The sequence below is a fragment of the Ictidomys tridecemlineatus genome, chromosome 12 (genome assembly GCF_052094955.1).
Source record: "Ictidomys tridecemlineatus isolate mIctTri1 chromosome 12, mIctTri1.hap1, whole genome shotgun sequence".
Lineage (NCBI taxonomy): Eukaryota > Metazoa > Chordata > Mammalia > Rodentia > Sciuridae > Ictidomys > Ictidomys tridecemlineatus.
Window position 1 is genome coordinate 115,289,118 of NC_135488.1, and position 21,781 is coordinate 115,310,898.

Consider the following 21,781-nt stretch of genomic DNA (forward strand, 5'->3'; position numbering starts at 1 on the left):
AGTGTTCTTAGGATCCCTTTATACTCTTAAAAATCATTGAGGACCCCAAAGAATTTTGTTTATATGTTTTACTATAAATATTTATTGTGTTAAAAATGTAAACCAAAATTTTTTCTAAATATTTATTAATTTATTTAAAAATAAACTAAATACATGTTAAGATAATTAATATTTTTCTGAAGAATGGCTGTTTTCCAAAACAAAACAAAATCTAGTGAGAATGGGATTATTTTGCGCATCTCTTTGAAGCCTGGCTTCGTAGAAGAATGTTGGGTCCCCTGAGTGCTGCTGCCTTGAGCACTGTTCTGTCTCCTGCCTGAGGTTTGGCAGCTCGTCGGGCACTCCTGGGAGGATGAAGGTGGGTGGGGGAGAGAGCATTGTCAGGGGCCACACTCTGCCTTTGGGAACAGCTGTACTGTGGATGGAGGATGGCACTGTCCTTCCTATCTGACAGTGTCCGGAGCCTTCTCAAGGGTCCAGGACCTTCCACAGAGCAGGCTTTGCCCTGCTTCTTGTCCAGGATCAGGCTTTGCTCTTGCCCCTTTCTAAACTCTTGTGATGCCTCTTCTTCCATAGCCCACTGCTGTTTCCCAGTCTGTACTTTGTAGATTGCTCATTTATTAGCTTTCGGGGGATCTAAAGCAATTTTAATCCCAAAACTTTATTTTGGAAGTCAGACTTTTAAAATTATTTCATTTTCTGTGTTGACTAGGACCCAGCTTCTGGCCTCATGGCTTTCATTGCAGTTATTAGAAATCTTTGTCTTCTCTGTTACACTCTATTCCTTTTAAATCCTTCCTTTTTGGCATTTGAAGTACATTTTCTTCCTCTGGATTGAAATTTGACAGAAACTTCCATGTCTCACAAGTTGAGGCAGGTTCCTTCTATCATGTCTTGAAGACGCAAGTGTTTTGTCTTGAGATATGTCTTAACTCTCATTGTCCTTCTTTCTTCCAAGAGGAGTTTTTATCAGTGAGGTGACTTTACCTGAAATAAAATTTGAAAATGTAACATTATGAAAATAAATGCTAGTATTATTTGTTAATATAAACTTTAATTATACTTTTAAATATTAATGATAAATTACTTTTATTAAAATTTGCATAAAACTTCCTAATAACAGTAGAATCAGTCGTAAGTTCACACTTTTGTTAACATGTGTTAGGTAGAGTTCTTTTAAAAGAACTTGGTATTTTGATGATTTAAAATTGTTATTGTATATATATGTTTTCTAAGCTGATGTTTGTTATGTCTTTCTTTTTTTCTTTTTTTTGCTTATTTGAATTCTTAATTTTTTTTTTCTGTCTTCACAGTCACAAACTCGCAGAACCCCAAGTCTTTCGAGTCTCAATTCCCAGGATTCCAGTATTGAAATTTCAAAGCTTACTGATAAGGTGCAGGCCGAGTATAGAGATGCATATAGAGAATATATTGCTCAAATGTCCCAATTAGAAGGGGGCACAGGGTCTACAACAATTAGTGGCAGATCTTCTCCACATAGCACGTATTACATGGGTCAGAGTTCATCAGGGGGCTCTATTCATTCTAATCTAGAACAAGAAAAGGGGAAGGAAAGTGAGCCAAAGCAAGAGGATGGGAGGAAATCATTTTTAATGAAGAGGGGGGACGTTATAGATTATTCATCATCAGGGGTTTCCACTAATGATGCCTCGCCCCTGGATCCTATTACTGAAGAGGATGAAAAATCTGACCAGTCGGGTAGTAAGCTACTTCTAGGCAAGAAATCCTCAGAAAGGTCCAGTCTCTTCCAGACAGATCTGAAGCTTAAGGGAAGTGGACTGCGCTATCAGAAACTTCCAAGTGATGAAGATGAATCTGGTGCAGAAGAATCAGATAATACTCCACTGCTTAAAGATGACAAAGAGAAAAAAGCTGAAGGCAAAGCAGAGAGAGCATCTAAGTCTCCAGAACACAGCACGGAGCCAATCAGAACCTTCATTAAAGCTAAGGAATATTTATCTGATGCCCTCCTTGACAAGAAGGATTCATCGGATTCAGGAGTGAGATCCAACGAAAGTTCTCCCAATCACTCTCTGCACAATGAAGCAGCTGATGATTCTCAGCTTGAAAAGGCAAATCTCATTGAGCTGGAAGATGACAGTCATAGTGGGAAGAGGGGAATACCACATAGCTTGAGTGGCCTGCAAGATCCAGTAATAGCTCGGATGTCCATTTGCTCAGAAGACAAGAAAAGCCCTTCTGAATGTAGCCTGATAGCTAGCAGCCCTGAAGAGAGCTGGCCTGCGTGCCAGAAGACCTATAATCTGAATCGAACCCCGAGTACCATGACCCTGAACAACAACACTGCTCCAGCTAATAGAGCCAATCAAAATTTTGATGAAATGGAGGGAATGAGGGAGACTTCTCAAGTCATTCTGAGGCCTGGATCCAGTCCCAACCCAACTGCTGTTCAGAATGAAAATCTAAAAAGCATGACACACAAGCGTAGCCAGCGTTCAAGTTACACAAGGCTCTCAAAAGATTCTCCGGAGCTCCATACAGTGGCACCTTCTGATAGTACAGGTTTCGGAGAAGAAAGAGAAAGCATTCTTTAAGAAAAGCAAGGAAAAGTGGAATAGTATTACTATACTTATAACAAAATTGTCCTATATTTTGAAACCATCATGTATATCACCTGTATGCATTTCATTTATAGTTTGTTAATAGGTGGTCAAGCCTTTGGTGAAAGAAGTATGTGCTTTACAACAGAGGACACCTAAGAAATGGCAGTTCACCAGCCAGCCTCTATTGTCTCTATATTTAGCAGCATAAAACCTTACTTTTAAAAGTCTTTTGTTGGCACATAACTCCATAAAACTTTTTGAGACAAGATCATGCTATAAAGATAGATCAGAAATGTTTTATTGAATTTAAAGGGCTTAATTTGCAAAAGAAAAAATTAGTGCTCCCTGTTGTAGAACATTCATTCATCAAACATTTAAGGAAAATCATGCTGTTAGATGAAGCAGAAAAGCAAATTTTGTTTTTAAGGGGTTTAATCTAGGAAAGAATTTACATATTTTAGAGTATCCCAGATATTAAAGGTGAAGGAATACTTAGTAGATTGAGAATCAGTGTTTTATATAGTGTCAAATTGCTTATCAAAGAAGTTTAAATTTTAAGTAGAACCATATAATATATAACAAGAAGGGCTTTAAAAATTGACAAGAAAGTGAGCCAACAGTACCCATAGTAGTATAAGTAGGCTATTATGAGCTGTTCGGAGAATGGGGGTGGGGGCGGGCAGACTGATAACCTCCATAGTATCTGAGTTCTCTTCAAATCCCAGCACCATCCACCTGTGCCCTAGAAGCCACCCTAGTCTGTTCTCACCTATGCCTAACTTTTCTTAGTGAGCTTAGCAGTGAGAGGGAAAGAAATACGAATTCTTTCTCTGGAGAATTAGGGGTACATGAATAATAGGCACTAATTATTAATGAAATGAGCGCATGAAGAAATCAGGTTAGTGACAAATAGCAAGGCAATATTAGGTAAAACTGAATAATTTCTAAATTAGGGCAGAATTTGTCTACTTCATCTGTTCCTAAATCAGCATGTTAATTCCAGGGAAAAATTATAAAAAATAAAATGCATTTAAAAAAAATTAAAGACATGTAACAAAGCAAGAATTATAAAAAGGTAAAACTAATATGACTATGAAACTCTATACTTTCCATTTATTGTTAGCAGAGTGAAGAGAATGATCACATTTAAGTTTTGTGTAGACCAGAGAAGTATAGCCTGTCATCATGCATTAACATTTTTTGTCGGTTTAACATAACTTCTTTATGGAGAATTAATCTGGCAGTAGATCCTAAGTCACAGGTAGGATTGTAGATGGTGAGATCACAGATACGTGACCTAGATTTAGTGTTATACTTGTGATGTTTATCACTTAATCAATTTTATTAATATGCTATGCTGATTAAATTATTTATGTGCCCAGTCATTGTGCAGATAGTTGCTTTTTTGGGTTTCATTGCCTTGATGTTTGAGTGTCATGGAGCATTTTCCTGAAGTGTTTATTCTGCATGATCTTTTAACAAATATTTTAAATGTTTAAAAAGGCAGACATGTTAAAGTTTTAATATTTTAACATTTACAGTGTTTATTCATTTTCAATATTGTGTAATCGGTAAATATTTCAGAGGCAGAGTTTTGTTCCTTTTTAGGTGAGTGGTTGCAGTTTACTGTCACTGGGGAGGATATTCTTTATATTGTTCGTGAAATTAATACTGGAGCATTAAGTGTACAAATAGATTTAGAAAATAATAAAAAATTGCATGCTATTCTGACTCATGGATTTATGCTCACTACAGTGACGATGATTCATCTTTTGATTAAAAATAAAGTAATTTGTGTGTGTGTTTTGTTCATGTCTAAAGTTTGTAAAGACTTTAGGTTCACATACAGTCACATAGTTGGCAGAGTGTTGTAAACTGCCTCTGTGAGTCTTTTTGAGAGAATCTGGCTATGAGGTCCCAGTGCCTCAATGGTGTGTTCCAGAAACTTCAGGGACCAAGAGCATGTTGATATCAAGAGCACTAGATGGTGCTTTTCTGCAGCTCCAAGGGGCAGGTTATCCAGATCTCTGGAATATATCAGCTTATTACTGAATGTTCAGGACAAGTTTGCTTTTTCACACTGAGCAGAAATTGACAAACCAGATGGGTTATTGAGTCACCATCATCCCTTTGAATTTGTGTCAATGTGTGTGTGTCTATATCTATTTATAATGCAGAGCTCAGTCTGATTCACATGTATGCACAATTCTGCTTTAAGCTGGATGAAAAATGATAGAAAATTGATGCTGTAGTCCTTCTGATCCCTGAGGTATTACCTCGGTTAGGAGTGTTATATTTTAGGAATCATTCTCCCCCCACCGTAGGCCTCAGGTCTGTTGGTGCAGCACCCTCTCAAGCCAGACGTGCTCACTGTGGCCTTACAGAGTGCTACCTCTGAGTGTAGCCTCTTCAATGGAGAAGACTGGGAATGAAAAGAAACTGTTGATATTTTTCAATTGAGGCAAGTTTCATGTTGCTGAGTGTTCTAAGGATCAGCTTTCTTATACTGCGAAATTTAAGCATTCATAGCTGTACCAACATTTTCAATATTAAAAGGAAAATTTGTCTTCAGGTTATATTTTACCTCTGTAAATTTTGTTTATGTAGTGGTCAGAATGATTTTAATTGCCTAGCCAAGTAATTTTAGAATATATTCACAGTTCTCTTCTTGAGAACTCTTTTGCATGCTGTAGTGCTACAGTACAATGTATTTCTTGTCTTGATTTTTTTTCCTTACAAATACTAATTGTTAGAAATTTTTGAATGAAATTAAATCCTTTTTTTTTCTGCCTAAAATACTAAATTCAAAATGTTTTAAGACCACATAATTTTTGGCTACACCAGGAATTCTCAGCCTGTTTTAGAAATATCCCAGAGTTTAAGAATTCATGGATTCCTGGCTAACTCCTGAGTAACTCACCTGCACTGCTAGGACAAGGGGAGGACTAAAGGGCACGGCCCTCTTTACTTCTTGGGTAAGTGACCTTGGGAATAAACAGGCAGAGGGAAGGGCAATAAAATTGGCATTTTTGGCAAACACCTGAGACTGGGCAGCAGGCTTCTTGGTCCCCCAGCTTCTCTTGGGGACCTGCTGACACCGGCACAGGGAAGCAACAAGTAGGGGTGCTTTTCTGCTTGTGACAGGTGCAGCGAGGAAGGGCCTGGCCAAGTTGTCCGAAATGCTTGCATTATTAGTTTCCAGGTTGTGGTGCCCCCTGCCATTCCCTCAGAATGTAAGCATAGGCCATGATTATACAAATGAACTGGGAAAATAGAAATTTATCCATAACAGTGAGCCAGCAATGGATGGTTTTTAAAAGGCTCATCACTTATCAAAGGTTGAGAATCCCTGGTTGAGATTGATTATGAGACTTAAAAATCTTATATAATTCTAAACCCTTTCATACCTAGGAAGAAAATGCTGTTCTTGAGATAGATAGATCTTCAGAGGATCCAGTTTAAACACAGGTATGTAAAAAAAAAAGAAAAAAAAAGTTTTCAAGGTCTACTAGTTATAAGCCAGTTACTGAAAAACAGTTCTTACCAACTATAGAATTTGTATTTTCCCTACTATTCTGCATAGACAAGAAGCATCTAGAATGATTGCTAGGAATTAACCATGGTCATCTACATGGTCAAAGCGTTTCTGTGCAAGGAATGGCAAGCCGGAGCCCTGCTACACCTTCCTCAGTGTCTGAAGCTCAGGGCTGTGGGCAGGTTGTTTCACAGGCGCTTTCTGGAATTTGGGATGAAACCCTTTTTGAGTGGGGCCTCAGTGGCTATGGAATGAACAGTGTCCTAATTTTCCAGTACAGTGAAGCATTCTGGAAAATAATGTAGAAGAATAGATGGGTGCCCTCCTGTAATCCCAGGGACTCAGGAGACTGAGGTAGGGGGATTGTAAGTTTGAGGTCAGCCTCAATAATTTCTTGAGACTCTGTCTCAAAAAGGGCCAGGGATGTAGCTCAGTCGTAGAATGCCCCTGGGTCTAACCCCTAGTACCAAAAAAAAAAAAAAAAAAAAAAAAAGGGCGGGGGGAGCTAGTCAAGAAGGAAGAATGATCATAGATATTTCTTGACTTGGGGCAGGATCACTTCCTGGTAGGAGCACTGTACAATGACTCCTGTGTCAAGGTGCAGCATACAGTCCTGACCTACTGAACATCACAGCCTAGTGACAGCGTGACTGGAATGTCAGTGTCCACCATGGCCTAGGTGACTACCTGGGCGGGGTGGCTGCTGCCACTGCCGAGCATCGTGAGGGAGTGTGTGGCCACATCTCACTAGCCCAAGAGAAGATCCACATTGAAAGTTCCAAATAGGGTTTTCCATCCAGTGTACCATTGTGAAGTTGGAAGATCCTAAGAGGAACCATCTGTTTTTCCAAAGCAGTGGGACAGCTATTTAAAAGTCAATAAAACCTAGCTGGAGTGAATACCTCCCTAACTTAGCAAGAAGCACGGCTGACACCATGCTGTGGAATAAAGGCAGTGAGAGCACAGTGTTCCTATCTGCCTTTGGAGATCAGCTGTCAGGTGGATCATGGATTCACCCAGGTCCCGACCTTTCTGGTTCTTTTGTAGTGTAGTTTATTTTAGTGATGTGTTAGGAGTTCGTTCTTAATTTTGCTGGGCTTTTAGCAAGACATGGAATAACATTAAAGTGAATTAGTAAAACACAAATAAGTGAAATTGTTTTAAAAATGTAGGACTGTGAACTCCTTATCCAAATTAAGAAGCTGTTTGAAATAATTAAGCTTGTCTTGATTATTCACTACCATTTTCTAATTTTAACATTTTATACTCATTTACTTCATTTTCTTTCAAGGCAAAAGGGACTCTAGATCCCAATACCCTGCCCATAGACCCACGCAACACTTCCTCTCATTTCTCCTGACTGTTCGGTTAACTTCTCACAGCCGCCTTCCTCACCAAGTGGGGTGAAGAAGACACAGTCCACCATTTGGTGACCACGCTATCCTGTTGACTGGATGAGAGAGTTGTTCACCTCTACCGGTTTTCTTTGTTCTCAGTAGTTGTAGATTTTAACTAGTTTTAATGAAGTTTCCTTTTATGAAATTTTAGGTAAAAGCCCGAATGTACAGCAAAAAGCATGTAAATAATCTACAAAACCTGACATCGGGTCTCACAGCATCTTCTTGGTCAGATATCTAATAAAAAGTTAGGTGGTTATTTTCAAAATTATCATAGTTCTTGACACTTGCACTTTTTAGCTGTATTTCTGAGCATATGTAGACTGCATATTGTTATACTTAATGCAAATTAAACTTTTTATTTTGAGGGTTTTTTTTTTTTTTTAGTTCTTTGCGTTTTTCTCCCTCTTTTACCTGAGTTCAGTCTTTTTGTGTTGGGAGTCTCCCCACCCCTGCCTCAGTTGCCTTGTGCTCATCCTGTACCACACGAGAATGCCAAACCTCAGCAAACATTCAGGCCAGACCCTAGATTTCAGAGAGCCACAGGGATATAGCTCAGTTGATAGAGTGCTTACCTTGCATGCACAAGGCCCTGGGTTCGATCCCCAGCACCATAAAAAAAGAAAAAAAAATTCAGAGAGCCTGTGCATGTCAGCATATGCTTAAGTGAATTTTAATGAAGCACATCTAAACCAAGGCAGCAAAGCTGGGGACTCTGTTCCTAGATCCCACATGGGGTCTTGAGGGACCGATGGTGAATGCCTTCAAACTATCTGTGCCCTACTTCTTTATAGGCCCTTCCTTCTCAGTTTATACCCACCCTGTCATAAGCTTTCCTATTGGTGATTCCAGTGATCTTTCAAGAAATAATACTATGCTGTGTTAAAGGCTCCCAGAATGGATCTCCACAGCCCGTCTTGATAAGCTTTGTCATTTTAAAGTGCTAGGTGAGGTGTCCTACTGGATGTATTTGAAAATCCTCTCGTGTGCCTTAAGCCCTTTGGTTGGTCCTTCATAGAGATTCTGATCTTATAAATCAATATAATTGTAGAATCAAACTAAAGTGGTTCAATTTTGTATTTTACATTAGAATATGTTCTAATACAAATGTTGAAATATGAATACATGTTAAAATATGTTGAAGTTCAACTTAGCTATGTTGGGCAAGTTTTCTCTGAGCCCCCAAATGGGATATGTAATGAGAATATTTAATATCAGGACCAGTGCAGAGTCTGAGATGGAGGTTTACCCTATCTAGTTCAGTTTTTCAACCTGAAACCTAACCTAAGGCTAGTTGTTATTTTCAGTGACCACCCGCACCTATCTCTGCCATTTCCCATCTCAAACCACTGATCAAGTTTGACCTAGGATTCCATATCGAATATTTTATAATGAATGGACCGCTATGTATTTGAAAATCTATAGTGTTGAGGTTGGCAAACCACTGTAACAACAATCCTCAAATCTCATTGATTGGATACATTTGAAGTTTATTTCCTGTTTGTGTAAATTCAGTATTACCTAAGTTCACATCCAGACGTAAGGACCTGGCTCTTTGGTCTTGTGGCTCTGCCATCCTCCCAAGGCTGTGGAGCCCTGTGGCCCACCTTCTGCGCTCAGTCAATCCATAGGAGAAGAGAGGGAGGCAGGGATGTTAATGCTGGCCAAGGCTGGCCTGATACACCCAATGCTCTCTGCCCCTGTCCACATGGCTTCCTATGTCACCAGCCCCTGTGAGCATCAAGGGAGACTCAGAAGCTGGGTGTGGCCATGTGTGCTGGAGGAAGTGGACCATTCAGGTGAGCACCGAGAGTTGACATGAATTATCCATAGCCTTTAAACATGGTGGTCTTCTAGTATTAAACAGTAGCGGCAATTCTTTCTGTTGATGTCTCTTAAATGTTACTTTAGTTTTTATTCTGTTAGGAAAGTCTGTTAAAATCATAACACCTAATTGGAAGAAAGACTTTTGGAGAGTGTAGTTTTCAGGAAGTTGGTTCTTTTCATGCTTCTGAGAAGCTTAACATGTTTCCAATGTGGCATAATTTGTAGGAAGACCAAAATTCACAACCCCTAGAATTCCTTTCATTCAAAGAACTCTCAGACAATCAAATCCACCCAGAATATGCTTGATTTTGAGATTTAATTACAAATATTGATAATATAAACATTCTATTGCTATGGATTCTTTAACCCCTGGCCCTCCCCAGCCCTTAGCAATGGCAATGGTGAATCATGGTGGCTTCTGGTAGCTCTAGATGTAGCAGTTGTGCATCTGGTAGCCTTCACCCCAGCTGCCTGCCCTATCCCTATCTGAAGCAGGGATGGTCCTCAGTGAGAAGCTAAACCCTCCTTGACTGAGCATTCCTGTCCTAGAAATACAGCCCCACCTCCACAGTGGGCAATCAGGCACGGTCTGCACTTTTGATTGCAAACAAACTCTTCTGCCATCTAACTCTATGAATTACTTCCCAGGGTTGGTTTTTTGTTTGTTTGTTTGTTTTATATCAGAATTTTTTTTAATTCTAAGATGCATTGGGGTTTTCTTTTTATATTTTGACCTGTCTGAAAGTAGAATGTGTTTTACAATCAATAGAAGCAATGGCAGCATATTTTTCTTAATGGTCCCTAAATTAATAAGACACCCTATATGTGACGGTGTCTTTCTTGGATTTAATAAATTATGATATTAATGTATGACATGGTCACATTCAGTTGTATCTTTAGCAATATAATGGGTTAATGGTGACTCATGATCAGCTGATCGTTCAAATTCAAATTTTTATGCTAAGTATTTTATCAGTTATTTGTCATTCTGCATTCATTTAGATATTTGAAGTATCATTATACATTTATTATAATAAAAATACCTGTGTGCCTGACAATATCTTAGACATTTATACATACATGCTAATTTAGTTTTCATGACAATCTTATAACAATAGTCATGACTATGCTCAATTCATTTTTGAGAAACTGAGACATAAAGAGGGTTAAATGGTTTCACAAAGTCACACAGCTCCTAAGTGGTAGATCCAGGATTCAGGCCCAGGCAGTGTGGCTACATAATGCCCACTCTTGAGAAAATATTTGTTCTTAATGTTCTTTACCAGTTATGGAAAAGTCAATTCTTACATATTCCCAAGATATATTTGAATTTTAGTTTTATTTGTTATAACACCACCAGCAGCATTATCTACTTGTTTTAAAATAGGGTTTGGCAATAATAAGGACTGGAGAGGGTGTGGGGGAAAGGAGCACTCTTATACTGTTCGTGAAATTGTCAATTAGACAAGCGCAAGGGAATCAATGTGGAGGTTCCTCAAAAGACTAAGCGTGGAACCACCAGCTGTGTCACTCCTCGGTGCTTATCCTAAAGAATTAAAGTCATCTTCCTACAGTGATACACGCATAACCGTTTTTATAGCAGCACGATTCCCAATAGCCAAACTATGGAACCAGCCTAGGTGACCATCAACACATAAATGGATAAATAAAATGTGGTATATTTGTACAATGGAGTTTTATTCAGCCATAAAGAAAAATTAAGTCCTTTGCAGTAAAGTGATAAAACTTGAGAACATTGTGTTAGGCAAAGTAAGTCAAACTCAGAAGGTCAAGGATCCCATTTTATCTCATATGTGAAAGCTAGAGAGGAAAAGAAAGCAGCGGGTGAGGGTGGGAGGATATCATGAAAATCAAAGGGAGGTCAGGAAAGGAACTGGACTGGGGCGAAAGGAGGGGAGGGAAGGGAAGATATTGGAGAATGATATTGGCCAAATTATATTGCTGTATTGTGTGCATGTATGAAGATGTAACAACAAGTCTCACTATTATGTACAACTATAATGCACCAATAAAAATATGGAAAAAATAGAAATAGGCTTTGGATTTTCTCAAAGGGTTGTTTTAGAAAAGTCTCTTAAAAATTTACAGCCATGGGCTGGGGCTGAGGCTCAGCGATGGAGCGCTCACTCAGCACATGCGAGGCCCTGGGCTCGAGCCTCAGCACCACATAAGAATGAGTAAAGAAAATAAAGGTGTTGTGTCCAACTACAACTAAAAAATAAATATTTAAAAAAATTATAGCTATGTAAATTACATTTATAGAGAAAAGGAATCTTAAAATTTTTAACACCAAACATCTTTGTCCCTACCAATTATTTTGGAACATTTAATTTTTGAATAAAAAAATAATGCCTATATTTTTATGTCCCTCATCCCACTATTATTCACGGATTAAACTACTCTTTTAAAGTTTGTGCATAATGCTGAATATATTTATTTATTGTCTACACAGTCTTACTGTTGTCTGGCTTTCCTATACCTGCCCTTTATCATGCCCATTTTTCAGTATGGTGTGTGAGATTATAATCCTAAATGTCACTGTATGTATTTTCTTTACACTTTACTATTGAACAATATTAGTGTTCAATAAATGTTAATAGATAATATCTACTTAAAAATCATTGCAGAGTTGGGTTTTTTTTTTTTTTTTTTTTTTTTTTTAATGATTTTGGTCAGGGGCTGGAGATGTGGCTCAAGCGGTAGCTCACTCGCCTGGCATGCGTGCGGCCAGGGTTCGATCCTCAGTATCACATACAAACAAAGATATTATGTCTGCGGAAAACTAAAAAAATAAATATTAATGATTTTGGTCACTGTGTTTAAGGAAAGAAAAAGAGGCAAAATGAGTACCCTTTCCCTTCCTGATGACAAAACTGTCACCAAAGCCAAGAAACCATCAGATACATCAACAATGACAGTGGGTTGAGATGGTCTAGCGACATTTCAGTTTCATAGGATCGGCTTTCTGATCATTTGAGTGCTTGCCCTGAGCCAGAGCTGCCTGTCACATGGGTTGATTCATAAGTCCTGTGACCACATAAAGTAAGTATCCTGACGACCCTCAGTTACAGGAGAGTGACTGCAGAGAGGCACAAAAGTGAAATCTTTTACATAATAATGCATTTGGATTTCTGTGACTGTCCTCTAAATGACCACGTGCAGCAGCATCTTTATACGGAAGAAGACTGAAGATTCAGGTCAGCCAGCTAGTCAACAGAGCCACCCCTGACACTAGGATCTTCGGCACACTTGGCCATGCTGACTGAGGTGCGGGCTACAATGCTCCCCACTCCTGCAGCACCCCCTGCTCCTGCAGCGCCCCCCACTCCTGCAGTGCTCTGCTCTGCACAGTGCCCCTGGGAGCCAGGCTAGTGGAAGCACTGAGCGCACAGGAGTCCTCATTTTGGTGGCATCAGTGCCGGGCTTTCTCATCATCCTCTGCTTCCCCTGATGACACCCCCACTCCTGTGCCTCACTGCCTACAGCTGGGAGTCCAGACCCAAGGCCCTCCTGACCTTGAGTTTCTCTCCATATCCCTCTGGCTACACGGTCGTCGCTGACAGGGTCCCCTCCACTGAGCTGGTACCCACTGGTACCCACATAACTAACTTGAATAGCTTTAAATGGGTCTCTGTGTATGTGTTTAAATTTTGCCTTCCCAGATAACTGATTTGATCAAACCCACCATGGAATTAGAGGGTCGATTGGCCAATAAATTGTGGTTGAACACAGAGCTGAGTGACCAGGCCTGACTTATTTATTAAATGGTCACTTGTTTGTTAGCCTCACTTCTTCATATACAAAAAATAAAAATGAGGAAGGGGAGGTGATTCTGTGATAACCCGTGCTGCCTAAGCAGCACTCACACAGCGTGCCAAGGCAGGAAAAGTCACTTTGCAAGCATTCCCTGTCTCGCCTTTGCCAGGGACACTCGGAGCAGAGCAGGGACCTGAACCCGCATGCAGCCAAGGGCCCATGAACTGCTACCCTTGCTGTGCCTTTCTGTCTATCCAACAAGGTCTGTGGTTGGGTCTTCAGACCCCCACTTGGTGTTCAAGGGACAGTCACAGACAAGTGGAGTGAGAAGAAAAGTGGTCACTCGGTTCGGCCCTTCTGTGAGCAGGGAGGAAGTTGTAGATTGGTCATGTTATTACAAACTAGAATGCTTTGCTTAAAATATTATTTGATCTACTGTTGTAAATTTTATGGACTTTTTTATGTTGAAGGAGAGGGAGGGAAATGTTTCATGAAGACACATAAACAGGGAGACAAACTGATGCAGGACAGAGGCAGAGGCAGGAAGGTCACAGGCTACCTGATCCCTGGACTTGATATAAAACCACAGCAACCATGGTGGTAAGATAGTGGCGCAAGAGGTCACTGGAGCACAGGGGGAGCAGAGAGAGAACCGTGAGTGTAGTCACACTGATTTTTATTGTAATTGTTAACACACATTAATTGTGCAGATAGCTGGGGCTCCCCGTGGCATTTCCATACAGGCACACGTTGTGTCATGTCCGTCCTTCTCCCCAGTCCCTAATAATCCTCCCTCTATTTTCAGGTCATCCTTTCTGTTTGTTTCCACATATAAGGTAAAACACAGGACACTAGTGCTTCTGAGTCCAGCTTTTTCACTTAGCATAACACCTCCTTTCAGTTTCACCCATTTTCCTGTAAATGATGAGATTTCTTTCTTCTTTATGGCTGAAAAACACTCCATTGTGTATATATGCCATATTGTCTTTATTCACTCATCAGTTGATGGGTACCTACCCCGATTCAAAATCCTTTTTTTTAATTTTTAATTTTTTTTAATTATAGTGGACACAATATCTCTATTTTTATTTGCTTATTTTTATGTAGTGCTAGGGATCGAACCCAAGGCCTCACGCTCGCCTTGCATGTAGTTTTATTCCAACATACAAAGCTCAGTACTCATGTACAGAGAAGAGAATGTAAGTGTTTTTAAAAAGGAAGAAAAAAAGAAGAAGAGGGAGGGATCTAGACCAGGAGCCATTAAGGTAGGAGAAGAACCTCAGGGTGATAATCAGCAGGAAGATCCCTGGGCACTTCGGTTGCAGGGAAGGCCCTCCGCCTGGCCCTCTCCAGAGCTGCGTTGGTGAGAAGTCTGCGGTACTTGCATCTTCTGTTTTGTGAGTTCCTCCATGAATCCTAAGAAGACATAGCTTTCTTTAACAAATTCTTTACATAACAATAATTTTAACATTCAAGTACTTTAGAACTTCAAGTGTGTTTTATGACTTCTATTAGGTTTCAGAATTACAAAATAATCATCAATTGATTTGGGGTGCTAAGGAAATTCGTTTAAGTATAAACTGCTTGGGAATCATGGTAAAGAGAATAGAAAGCTCAAGAATAGCTTATGGAAGTAAAGATCGTTTTATAGCTTCTCCTGAGAGGGTGTTTTTCACCATGTCATTTTACATTTTGGGTTTTTCTTTGATGTGTATTGTGAAATTTTAGAGCACACCACAGAATTGTAACTGAAAAGTAAAAGTGACCAAAATTCAAATATTTTGTAAATGGCTTTTGGGTTATTTCTGCCATTGCTCCCCACCTTTAGCAGAATTAAGAATGAATATAAAACATTGCATGTGTCAGCTCTTCTAGGCCATGGGTTGCCCATTTGGTCAAACATTTTTTGTGTCTGTGAAAGTGTTTTTGGTTGAGATTATGTCTAAATTGATAGACTGGGTCACGTGGATGCAATCAATTGAAGTCCTGAATAGAACAAAAAGGCTGAGTTAGGGGGACTCCTGCTGCCTGGCCGCTGGAATTGGGACAGTGGTGTCCTTTAGCCTTTGGACTTGGACTGAAGTGTTGGTTTCTTTTGGATCTGAAGCTGTCCAGCTTTTGGACTGGAAAACATACCCCTTCAATCCTGGTTCTCAGACAGGAACTACACATCAGCTCTATTGGCTCTTAGGCTTCTCAACTGCAGATCTTGGGACTTCTCAGCCTCTATAATCCCACAAGTCAATTTCTTATAGTAACCCCCCCCCACACACACCCCTCATTGGTTCTGGTTCTCTAAAGAACCTGACTTTGATATTGAGAGTGGAGGAACATCATTTTTTTATATCTTTATTTTATTTTATTTTAATGTGGTGCTGAGGATCAAACACAGCACCTTGCACATGCTAGGCAAGCGCTCTACTGCTGAGCCCCAGCCGCAGCCCAGAGGAACATAATTTTAAGGCTGAGTTTTCTGAATGGTGCTGAATAGGTTTTGGGGTGGGGAAAAATTCATGCAAGTGTGGTTTTATCTTTCCAATCTTATTAGATTTAAAGATGCTATGGTTCTTTCCATTAGCAAAGAGACTACTACTAGTCCATAGTATGGTGGCAATAGAGATATGCAAAATGTCATCATTGGATGCTCCCAATCAACCACTAACAAAAAGTAAAGATTTGGGTGAGTGTGTATATGACACCTCCTAAAATTTTTGACAAATTGTCAACTGTAATGAAATTGGCTGGTTGTTCCTAGTGTCACCAGACAAAATGGGGAAAGAAAAAGGTTCAAATGCTGCACAAATGACCTAAATCTTCTATGTTGCTCTCAAGGAAAGCTATACCTCCTGTAGCTTGAGAGCTGAGATTGCTGAAAATCAAATGCAGAAACTCACCCTGCAACTGGCTGAATTACACTGAAAATTGAACTCCCTGTCTTTCAGGGTGTCTGCTGTTAAAGTGAGGGCATTTATTGCAAGAGGTTGGGATCCTGAAAGTTGGAATGGAGACATGTGGGAAGACCCCGATGAAGCCATGGTTCTGAGCACCTATGTTCTGCTGTCTTCTTTGCTGTGGAACAGATGCTCTCTAACATCCAATGGGACTGACTCTTCATCGCCTGAGGAATTGATAAAGGCCTCCCCCAGACAGTTGCTGTGCAAGAAAGTGCTGATTCTTCTCAGGACCCCACCCTACTCTTTGCTTCAAGATCTTTAACTAAACCCAGGAGGGTTTATTTCAGGAAGTTCCTAAAGGTGGGGTACCAAGTATGACCCATGAGAAAATATGCTACAATCCAAAATAACTACTTGAGTTTTCTAATTCATACAGATGGAAATATGGGAAGTCCATATGGGGATGATGTTAAGAGTGTGGGATAATGGTAAAGAGACATAAAGTTGGATCAGGCCAAATTATTTGACATAAGCTTACTGAACAGAGACCTGCATTTAATGTTGTAGCTTGGGAAGTTCTGAAGGCTTTAATAATCTGATTGGTTTGCTGGCTGAAACAGAACCAAGGATGGCCTACAGTGGGCAAGCTGCGAATGCTAGACCAAGTAGATATTTCTTACTCTGTCAGAATAATAAGGTAAGCATCCATGCTATTTCAGCAAGGCTAAGAAACAGAAGCTGCCAGCATCTTGGAAGTGTCTTAGGTGCCTCTTCTGGAAGTACCCTTAAGTGCCATTGCCTTGACTTTTGTGATAATCATTTCCTTGCTTTCCTTTATGGTTTTACCACCTATATATTTATGCTTGAGCAATGTTACCAGGCTTTGATCTTGTGTAAATAAAATCATGCTGCTTGCTTAACCTGACTTGCCTCTTTCACAGGCTCTGTTTGTGAGGCTTATTTCTAACCATGTATATCATTGCGATTCATTAATTTTCACTGCAGAAAATAGTCTACTGTACAAATATTTATAATTTATGTATTTACATTATTATCTATTTAGGTTGCTTCCAATTTTCATGGACATGTTTGTATGAATATGTATTTACAAATCTCCAGATGTACGAATGTGTGATTACCTGTGCTTACGTGCTTACATGTGCAAGAGTGTGGATCTACATTTTTTATGTACAAAGTTCTAGGCTAGAGTTATATACAAGAAACATGTACTTTTATAATCAGAAGGAATATGCAAAAAAAAAAAATCTTTTAGGTGGATTGCCTCCTTGGGCTCCCAGACAAGTCTACCCTTCTACTACGCCAAGCTGGAAAACCCTGACACAGGCCCCTGGAGCTGGCAGCTCGAGGACTGTGAGTAGGAGCTTGGGAAGTTGATTAGAAACAGAACAAAACCAGGACTTTGTAGTCTGGAAGGATACCAGGAGATCACAAGTGTGACCTGGGCATTGACGTTGTGACGGGTAGACTGGGACAAATCAGTGCTCAGCAAGACCCAGAACTCTGGGGTCTCAGGCCTCCGCTTCCCTGGCACCAACTGAACTTGTCCACTTGGACATTGGTTGTCCAATGTCACACAGCCTGCCTAAAAGAGAACTTGTCGCACCTCAGACCAACTGTCTGGGCTGTGTCCTCCTCCTTGCCATGGCACCAGGAATGATTATTCCTGTTACCCAGGTTCAGAAATGGCGTTCGCTTTGCCTCTGCTCCCTCAGGCCTTCAGCCCATCTATAGCCAAGCGCGGAGATTTCTTTCTGCAGCCTCTTTGTAGACTGTCACCTTGGGAGCCCTCTACCTGCAGTGAGCCCTCTCCCCTCTGGCTCCAGGCTGGGGAGCAATGTGGGAGGAGCCTCCTGCTCAGCACTGTCCTGTGTAGTACCACATCTAATGACCCTCCACAGCTGCTCAAGGCCCTGCAGAATCCGAATCCAGCCGACTCCTGTACAGGCTGACTCCTCAGCTGAAGCTCTTCACTTATGGTTGTTCTTGCAGGTTGCACAGATCTTCAGGAGCCCACGCACACATCCTTAGCTCTAAGTCTGCCCTTCACTCCTACTCCTCTTTCCTCTTCAGTACTGAAACACTGTCCCTTCTAGGCACAATATTGTCTATTGAAATGCAATAGAAAACTATCCTTGAGACTTAAAAACTTAGCACAACCCACTGAAGTGTTCATTCTGCAGCCACTGCCCTGTGGAAGGCACAGGGCCAAGGTCAAACTTGAACGTGGTCTGTAGCAAGTTCACAGAATTTATTACTAACATTGCCATAGGCTGAAAACTAATCGAATCTCAGGAATTTTTGGTAAATATGATAAATGCTCAGTTATTAAGAGTGTTCTTGTATAACTCATGGAAATAGACATATCCTGAGCTTAGCAATACCCAGAAGAATAAAGGTCTCCAAAAGGGCTTCAGAGATTCTAGTCCCAAACCCTCAATTTGCAAATTAAAAAATCTAGGCTCAAAGTGTTTTCCAGCATGTTGCAGCTTGTTTTAACTTGCGGCAGCATTAATCTCTACAGTGTCTAAATTAATCCTGTTCTAGCAGCCTTAAAAAATAGAAGGCATTATTAATGCATTGGCTTAAAGGAAAAGACCATTATTTGGAGCCAAGAATTAATATCAAGGTTTATGTGAAATAAATTTCTCATGTAAAATTAAAATAAATGAAAAGGGGACTTGATTGGAATAAAATGACATCAAAAGTGAGTGTGGCATGCAAATTAAATAGGTACAGAAGGTATCAATGACAATCTAAATAAAAAGTCAGTTACTCACAGGACCATGAAATAAATAAGATCAGCGAATTTAGCAAAATGACGAGTCCCGGGAGAATAACTTTTACACAAGTAAGACTTAAAAATCTGCACCATGAATTTAGTGAAAAGTAGTGAGCCCAAAAGCTTAGCATTTGTTCTGGTCTTTCAAAGGAAACTGGACAAAAATAGTATATATTTGAGGAAAACAGTAATTGATGATCAAAGGTGGTATTTTCTGGGTGACCCAGAAACAAAGTGTCAAAGTTTACACAGGAAAATTATAACATTCCCCAGATCCCAAGAGTGCATGTAAAAACCACAAATAAAGACCACATTGCCTTGTCCTGCTGACATCTGTGGAATTGTTCAAAGTCCTTCCATTTCCAAGTGTACATGTCCTGAAGCAGGTGAAGCATGCGTCACAGAGGGAGAGCTGCTGGGGCCCGCTGGGGGCCCCTGCCTGCTGGCCTTACCACGGTGCAGGCCCAGTTGAAAGTGGGTGTGCTGAGCAACAGTTTCTGGCAAGGTCTGCTACCAGGTCTATCACTGAGCCACTCTCCTGGCATGTTCTGCGGAAGTCAGAGTAGAAAGTGTCATGTCAAAAAACTGGATCCATGGTCAATGAGTTTGGAATATCCAATTAAATTGGCTACTGGAAATTTATTAGAACTTTTAACCATTAATCCTGAAACTCCAAGAAGAGAAAATGTTTTGCAATCTTTTTTAAATATCTTCTGTGCCTAACTTTTCTCTGCATTGACCCCTCGCCCCAGCAACACATAGGACAGCATTCCATGGAACATCCTCTAAAGGGATCTTGATTAATTAAGGCCTTTCCTCTGAATGACTTTTGGCAATTTCTGTAAATCAAGTCCATGGGATGTTGTTGTTTAAATTAATTCCAAAAGAAGAACACCATCCAAAGTTCTTCTTCACTGCACTGTATACTCATTTGAGCCAGCTGAGTACAAATTACTGACTCCCTGATAAGAATGGGAGAATAATCATGAGTGTTTCTTTCCATCCTGACACAGGTATTAGCCTACAGGGGAAAGGGCACAGGTAAAACATGTTACCTCAATTGACTCTTTACTCCGAGGCTACTGGAGGATGCACTCTGGCAAAACAAGATAGTAAAACAAGAAAGAGAAAGACACATGGTCCAGGAAACAGGATCCCAAAGATAAGAAGGGTGTGTATAAGTCAAGATTATAACAAAGGGGTAATCCACACCAGCACCCATGTATCCATACTGAGGCAGAAGGACAAAAATCTTCATTAGAAGAACAAAAGAAAAAGAAAGGGAACCAATATATTTGCATGTATGAAAAAATCAGAAAACAGGAGAGAGATGTAGTGAAAATTTGGGGGGAAATAAGTTTATTAGAAAGAAGACATATAAGCCAGGCACAGTGGCAAATGCCTGTAATGCCAATGACTTGGGAGGTTGAGGCTTATCATTCCAAGTTCCTGGCCAACCTTAGCAACTTAGCAAGACCCCTGTCTCAAAATAAAAAGTAAAAAGGACTGGTGATGTAGCTCAATGGTGGACATCCCTGGGTTCAATCACCAGTTAAACAGACAAACAAAACAAAAGGACAATTGAACAAACATGAAAATCATCTTTAGAAAAACTGAAGTATATGCAAAAGAAGCAGGCTCTTGGTTTGCCACTTGGTGCAATGCAATTTTAATAATATAAATACTGTTTTAGTTATGATTATAACTCCTTGGAAATATAAGCCAGAGGGGAAATGTGTATACATATATGTATAATGTGAGGGAAACCTCGGTTCTCTTCTACTCTAGTACAAGTGAACACAAGATGTCTACCCTGGAAGGAGGGTCAGTGTGCGCACGGTTCAGTTAAGTGGGGGTGAACAGGAGAGCAGCAGGCCGAGCTGAGGGGCTGCCTTTGGGAACGAGACTAGGGTTTTCCATTATAAACCTTTCGGTGTTCATGTATTACCCTGATTAAAAATGAAACAAACAAAATTTACATATAAAGCTATCCAGGTCTCTTTCCTTTATACCTCCCCTGATTGTTCAGGTCAGCAGTGGGAGGCACACCTCTCCTATCTTCCCGTTGGTCTTGGGGAGGCCAGGAAGACGGCCACCCCGAGAGGGCCTCTTGGGCCACAACAAGCAGTACGTGGTTTGGCCAGAAGCTGCCTCCCTACGTGTTGTAAGTTTGCCCTGAGGATTCTTCTGTGCACTGTGAACGGTGACCTTATTTGAGGTCTGCACATGCTGTACCCTACTCTAGGGGCTCTCCTCCTTTGTGCATCAGGAGGAGCTACTGTACTAACCTATTTATTTGAATTGAAAAAATAAGTTTACTTATTAATGAAAAAAATAAGTAAGTTGGTTGATTTGTTTCACAGTGAGGACTCTTTACCAATTAATTGCCAATTAGCTTTTATGGGTATCATTTTGCATTATAGTACAAGCATTTTTTTGTGGCTTCAGTTTTGATGAATTTAAAGCACATAAGATAAAAAGCATACCGTCAAAAATATTGCTTGGGAAAGGTTTTTTGAAGGGGTTGATCTTTCAGTTTTCTTAATCCTGAGTATCAACAGTTAAAGAGGGTGCTTCTAAGTGAAAGAGTCAAGGTAAAGTTAATTGTTGCTTGATAAATCCCTATGCCTTTTTTTTCCCCTAATTCCCAGAAATGGGGAAAGTGTGACTCCAACTAGGGAAATGTCCAAGCCAAGTTATTTCAAATAGCCTTGCACACTCAGGCAGCACCCGCTCTGGGTCCCCTTTTGCTCCTGTAAGAGTTCTCTTTCTATTCTTCACACTTGAACAAATCCCACAAGCTGGATTTGCAGGGCAAAGAACCTGGAAAGAAGTCGGTGGTGATCTGCTGGCGCCTGTTGCCCCACTGGAGGACCCAGCCTGCCATCTAGAGTGGCAACCGCCACAGCGTGGCCGGAGGAGAATCAGGCCTTGCTGTCTGCCACCCCCGTGGCTGAGGCAGGCAG

At 40.4% G+C, this 21,781-nt stretch overlaps 1 protein-coding gene across 13 annotated transcripts in view; it reads left to right on the top strand.

The window, feature by feature from the left end:
• The window catches only part of Kidins220 (kinase D interacting substrate 220), a 111,882-nt gene extending 93,381 nt beyond the window's left edge, over positions 1 to 18,501 (top strand). For 11 of the 13 annotated variants that reach the window (XM_021727752.3, XM_078029711.1, XM_078029712.1 and 8 more), the window contains one exon: positions 1,314 to 4,310. In XM_021727752.3, coding sequence (XP_021583427.1) covers positions 1,314 to 2,576 — 1,263 coding nt within the window. In that variant the 3' untranslated portion in view covers positions 2,577 to 4,310. Of the gene's footprint in view, positions 1 to 1,313; positions 4,311 to 5,996; positions 6,054 to 7,411; positions 11,398 to 16,063 lie in introns of those variants that run through there. The other 2 variants (XM_040271239.2, XM_040271238.2) reach the window with 2 other exon arrangements.
• The last annotated feature ends 3,280 nt before the right edge of the window (positions 18,502 to 21,781 follow it).